The sequence below is a fragment of the Myotis yumanensis genome, unplaced genomic scaffold (assembly GCF_028538775.1).
Source record: "Myotis yumanensis isolate MYYU_CA2020_CCGP unplaced genomic scaffold, mMyoYum1.0.hap1 SCAF_3, whole genome shotgun sequence".
Classification (NCBI taxonomy): domain Eukaryota; kingdom Metazoa; phylum Chordata; class Mammalia; order Chiroptera; family Vespertilionidae; genus Myotis; species Myotis yumanensis.
Window position 1 is genome coordinate 111,019,890 of NW_027223754.1, and position 6,000 is coordinate 111,025,889.

A 6,000-nucleotide genomic window follows, 5' to 3' on the forward strand; every position below is an offset into this window, starting at 1 on the left:
TTTCTCTCATCACTGATGTTTCTCTCTCTCTTTCCCTCTTCCTTCCTCTCTGAAACCAATAAAGATACATATATATTTTTTTAATATATTTTATTGATTTTTTAGAGAAGGGAGTTAGAAACATCGATGAGAGTTTTTTTAATATATTTTATTGATTTTTTACAGAGAAGAAGGGAGTTAGAAACATAAAGATATATTTTTAAAATAATAAAATAAAATAAAAAGCATGAGGGCAGGGGGTTTAGTCCCCCATAATTAAATATAAGTAAATTCAGTTAATTTCTAATTCTTTAATTAGAACAATGGTTCTCAAACTTTAGCTTCAGAATAATACCCAAGCCCTGGCTGGTGTTTGCTCAGTTGGTTAGTGTCATCCCATACACCAAAAGTTTGCAGATTCAATTCCCATTCAGGGCGCATACCTAGGTTCCTAATTCTGTCCCGATTGGGGTGTGTACAAGAAGCAACCAATCAATGATCCTTTCCCTTTTCTCCTTTCTACTTCCTCAATCCTCTTCTCTCTTCCCACCCCCCAACCCCGCCCCCATTCCCGTCATCTAAAAATAAATAAATATATCCCTCTGGTGAGGATTTTTTTTTTAAGTAAAAAAAAAAAAAAAAAAAATGCCCTGGGCTGGTGTGGCTCAGTTGAGTATGTCCCATTCCCTGAGAAGTGGCAGGTTCAATCCCCAGTAGGGGCCATGCAGGAGGCAGCTGATGGATGTTTCTCTCTCTCCCTCTCCCTTTCTCCATCTCTCAAAACAAACAAACAAACAAACAAAACATTGTTTAAAAAAAAAAAAAGACCACCACCCATGATTGTTGGACCCCAAACCCTAAATTTCTGACTTAGATCTATAAAGGAGCCCTAGAATTTGCATTTCTATTTCTAACAAATACCCAGTTAACTGACTGTTGAGGTGAGACAATTTTTGAGATGGTATAAGGTCAGCATTGCTAGCATGAATGGTAGGGGAAAATAAGTGGCCTTCGTCTTACACTACAAAGAGAATGGGAGCTGTTGGACAGGGACCACACTTTTGTGAAATATTGCTCCAGAAATCTGGTTTACTAAAGCTAAAAGTAGGGGCTGGGGTTTAAAAAAAAAATAAAAAAGCCAAAACCGAGTTCATGTGAAAGTAATAAAGAGCTTTAACTACATTAAACTAGCTTTAAAATGCACTACAACTTTTGAGTTAATTTATCCAATCTAAATTTGCAGTAACTAGTAAAAACCTAAGCTTTTGGGTCCAAAATTCCACAAAATGTATCCAAAATATACACAGTCTATTTCATCTCTAATGTACCAGGGGCTCACATTATGGACTAGGATCTTACAAGAAAATGCTACTTAAAATCTTTCTCTTCGCCCAGCCAGCGTAGATCAGTGGTTGAACATCAACCTAGAACCAAAGGTCACAGATTTCCCCTTCAGGGCACATGCCCGAGTTGTGGGCTTCATCACCAGTGTAGGGCGTGCAGGAGGCAGCAGATCAATGTTTCTCTCATCATTGATGTTTGTATCTCTCTTTCCTTCTCCCTTCCTCTCTGAAATCAATTAAAAAATATTTTTAAAAAATAAAATTAAAACTGCAATTAAAAACACACACACACAAAAATTCTTTCCCCTGCCCTGACCAGGTAGCTCACTAGGTTAGAGCATCGTCCTGATACTGATCTCTGGTCAGGGCACACCCAAGAAGCAACCAATGAATGCACAAGTAAGCAGAACAACAAACCGATGTTTATCTCTCTCAAATCAATGAATAAAATTTTTTTTAATTGTTTTCCCTACCATTATATATTAGTAATGCTGATGCTATACCATCTCAAAAATGTTACCTCACCCTGGTCAGTGTGGCTTGGTTGGAGCATCAGCTATCAAAGGTTGGCAGATTAGGATTCAATCCTTAGTCAGGGAAAGTACAGGAGCAGCAGATGTTTCTCTCTCACATCAATGTTCACTCTTTCTCTCTCTAAAATTAATTTTTTTAAAGAGATTCCTTTTTAAAAAAATTTTGTTTGACTTCATCAATTAACTGCAAAACTACAACTACCAGTCTAAGAAAATGTATTTGCATTTTTTTTTAATTTATTGATTTTTTACAGAGAGGAAGGGAGAGAGAGAGAGTTTTAGAAACATCGATGAGAGAGAAACATCGACCAGCTGCCTCCTGCACATCTCCCACTGGGGATGTGCCCGCAACCCAGGTACATGCCCTTGACCAGAACCGAACATGGGACCTTTCAGTCCGCAGGCTGACGCTCTATCCACTGAGCCAAACCGGTTTCGGCGTATTTGCATTTTAAAAATTAATTGCTGCCCGGACATGTGTGGTTCAGTGGTTAGTGAACGCCCTTGAATCAAAAGGTTGGGGGTTCAACCTGAGGCCCCAGTCGGAGCGTGTGCAAGAGGCAACCAATGGATGTGCCTCATGTTTCTCTCTCCACTTTCCTTCCACTCTCTATGGCGGGCGGGGGGGGGGGGGGGGGGGGGGTCAATGGAAAAAATATTCTCGGATAAAGATTAACAAACATAGCCCAGCCAGCGCTCAGTGGTTGAGCACTGACTTATGAAACAGGAGGTCACTGTTGGATTCTAGGTCAGGGAACATGCCAAGGTTGGGGGCTCAATCCCCAGTTGGGAGTGTGCAGGCGACAGCCAATCGAGGTTTCTCTTTAGGATGTTTCAATCTCTCTCTCCCTTCCTCTCTTTTAAAAAAAAAGTCAATAAAAACATGCAGTGGGGCCTTGACTTACTAGTGTCCCAACTAACGAGTTTTTTGAGATACCAGCTGTCTCTCAGTCGATTTTTTGCATTGAGTTGACAGAGTAATTTGAGTGAACGAGATCGGTCTTGGAACGAATTAAACTCGTAAGTCAAGGCCCCACTGTATTTACAAAAAACCCCACACACAACAGTATTTGTAAAAACACAAACCAGATAAACCCAGCAGTATTTTAGAGCCACTACAACATCCCTACATATACACTACAGCCACTATACCATTACTTACATTCAAATCAGACATACATTCTATGATTTTCCTAAGCAGAAATAAATACATAATAGCTCAGAAATATTTCAAGCTTTAAAACTTACCTATTAATCACAGAGCTCAGATTAAATAAAGTTATCCATGAAGTCAAATTTTGTAAGCCAAATTCTAATTTCCAACTGACAAATTTTTAACATTCTTACACATAAATTTATGGTGATAGGCCTGAAGGAGCATATTCCAAAGGAACAAGGTAATAGCAGTCCTTCTTAGTTCCCCATTTCATAATCTCACAGATTTTTTTTAAAGAAAGAAAAGCAGTGAGCTGTGTTGTCCAATGTAGTAGCCACTATTCAAGAATAAATAAAATGTAAAATTCAACTACTCAGCCACAATAGCCACATTTTAATTACTCAACAATCACATATGGTGGCCACTATGTTAGACAGCACAGAAACATAGCATTTCCATCACTGCAGAAAGTTCTATTGCACAGCACTAATACACTAAAGAAGAAAGGATTATTAGCTTTAAAGATAGGAAGGAAAAATATTTTCCCATGTGAATAAATTGTTTATTGGCTTATTCGTAAGCATAAGACTTCCAAAAGAGAGGGAAATGCAGCCCTACCATTCTTCCACAATGTCAACTTCAGAATAGACTAAGAAAATGTTAAGCAGCATCCTTTTGGAAAGTTTACTAAAAGTTGTCTATAATGCTTTATTATAGTATTCCTACCTTCCTTTAAGAAAACTTTGGATATATTAAAAACAAATTTACCAAGTGATAAACTTTCTCTAATGTCCAAAATATAATTAAGAGCATTTATGATTTTATGTTGAAAATGCATTATTTAACTTTAATTTTAAGGAAACTTCCATGTCTCATTAATACCCTATGAAGATTTTTGAGGCCATTTAGATGTTCAAATGTCCTCCCTAAAAGGTACTGTCATTTAATTACAATTTTCTATTCTGCCTTGACCACTCACTGAGAGAACCCAATATTAAAAGCTAAAGTTCCAAAAGAAAGCTTCCACAAATTACCATGAACATAAAATTTGAGTCAAAGTAAACACACACTTCTTTATGCAAACATTACTTTGTGTAAAAAAGCCTCCATCCAAGAAAGATATTTTATTAGCAAAAATCTAGCATCTAAATTTGAATTAAAACAGTGCTGCATAACTGACACTGATGGAGTTCACTAGAAAGCACACAGAAAAACCAAGTAGCTGATATTATGTCCTGTTAAGTGTAAATCCTCACCAATCATATTCTTTTAAGAAATACAAGGGAGCCCGAGCCACTTTGGCCTGTGGACTCAAGGGTCCTGGGCTCAATTACTCCGCGGCACAAGCCTGGGGTTGCGGGCTCCATCCCCGGTGGGGGTCGTGCAGAAGGCTGCCAATCAATTATTCTCATCATTGATGTTTCTCTCTCTCCCTTCCTCTCTGAAATAAAAATGTATTTTTTAAAAAACACAAGGGAGGCACAAATTGTGCAGGCTATGGGATAAATTCCTAAGGTTTAGACTTAAAAGTAGTAAAGATATATAGTATTCTAGTATTCAAATGTGTAAGTAAAACAATACAATTCCAAAACGTGGAAACCTCCCGAGTGTTGGAGGGGAAGACACATTTTATTAGACACAATAATTCAACACCGTTCCAATATGCGGAGTGTAGGATCAATGCGGGCTCCGCCGACTGGGGAGGCGGCGGCGTGAGAAACACGAGGCTTTCCTCTCCGCGCGTGCGGGTCTTTGGAAGCCAAAGGGACGAGGTGGGGACAACTGTAGGAAGCAATTTCGCTGGGAGGGCCTTCGGGCCCAAGGAGACTTCTGGTGAGAAACGGCTCCCGCCGCCCCCCGCCCCCAGGCCTGTCCTGTTCGTCCCCTTCTAACCCATTCTGCCTGGACTCCGATTTCCCGCCCCCTGGTTCCCGGGACTAGTGACCAACAGGCAGCCGGGCTTGGCTAACCGTCAGCGAGGCCGGCGGCTCAAACCGCGGGCGACCCGCCGGCGGGGAGAAAACCACGGCCCGCGCCCGTCCGACACTCACCAGGCGGATGAAGCCGAAACCGCGGTCGCGGTTGATGAAGACCTCGCTGGGCTCGCCGTAGCGCTCGAAGAGCCGCTTGAAGTCCTCCTCCGTGATGTCCGTGGGCAGGTTGCCCACAAAGAGGCGGCAGCGCTGCGTGTACGTCTTCTCGCCCGGCTTGAGGAAGCTCTTGATGTCGATGGTGAAGCCCACCTCCTCCTCCGGGCGCTCCTCCGCGGGTACCGGAGCGGGGGGCGCCGGCTCCCCAGCCAGTGAGAGGGCCATGGCGGCCGCGGGCTCGCTCTCGCCCCCCGCCGATTCGAGAGCACGCAGGCGGGCCGGGTTTTTCTCAATGCGAACTTGCTTCAGATTTCCCCTTAACATCATCAGAGGGCTTCACCTCGGGCCGGGAAGCAACCTTAGAGATGTGTCTGTGGCTCCGTGCCTCCCCACGGAGACGGTACTGTGAAGGAGAAAGCCAGAGAAGACGAGGAGGTCGCCACTCCGGCAACCAGCAGGCCTTTCCAACCCACCTAATGCCCGCGGCGGCTGCACGTTCAAAATGGCGCTGCCTCCAGCCGCAGTTGGAAGTGACGCCGACCATAAGCCCCGCCCCTACGTAATCACCGGAACGGAGGCAACGCGCCTGTGCGGTCGGCGCCAATGCACCTGCGCTAGCATAGGTCTGCGCACAGCATTACCAGGGTTCGGTTCCAGGGTTCCTGATAGGGCTGACAAATGCAGCTGCCCAAACCGCTAAAGCAGCGGTTCTCAACCTGTGGGTCGACAACCTGTGGGTCGCGACTGTTTGGGGGTCGAAAGACCCTTTCACAAGGGTTGCCTAAGACCATCGGAAAACACATATATAATTACATATTGTTTTGTGATTAATCACTATGCTTTAATTATGTTCAATTTGTAACAATGAAAATACATCCTGCATATCAGATATTTACATT

The 6,000-nt window shown here is 43.0% G+C and overlaps 1 protein-coding gene across 1 annotated transcript in view; it reads right to left on the reverse strand.

The window, feature by feature from the left end:
* PSPC1 (paraspeckle component 1) overlaps window positions 1-5,602 on the reverse strand; it is an 82,403-nt gene extending 76,801 nt beyond the window's left edge. The window contains exon 1 of the mRNA XM_070409360.1: window positions 5,063-5,602. Within this exon, the coding sequence (XP_070265461.1) occupies window positions 5,063-5,428 (366 nt within the window). The 5' untranslated portion in view covers window positions 5,429-5,602. The remainder of the gene's footprint in view (window positions 1-5,062) is intronic.
* Between the last annotated feature and the right edge of the window lie 398 nt (window positions 5,603-6,000).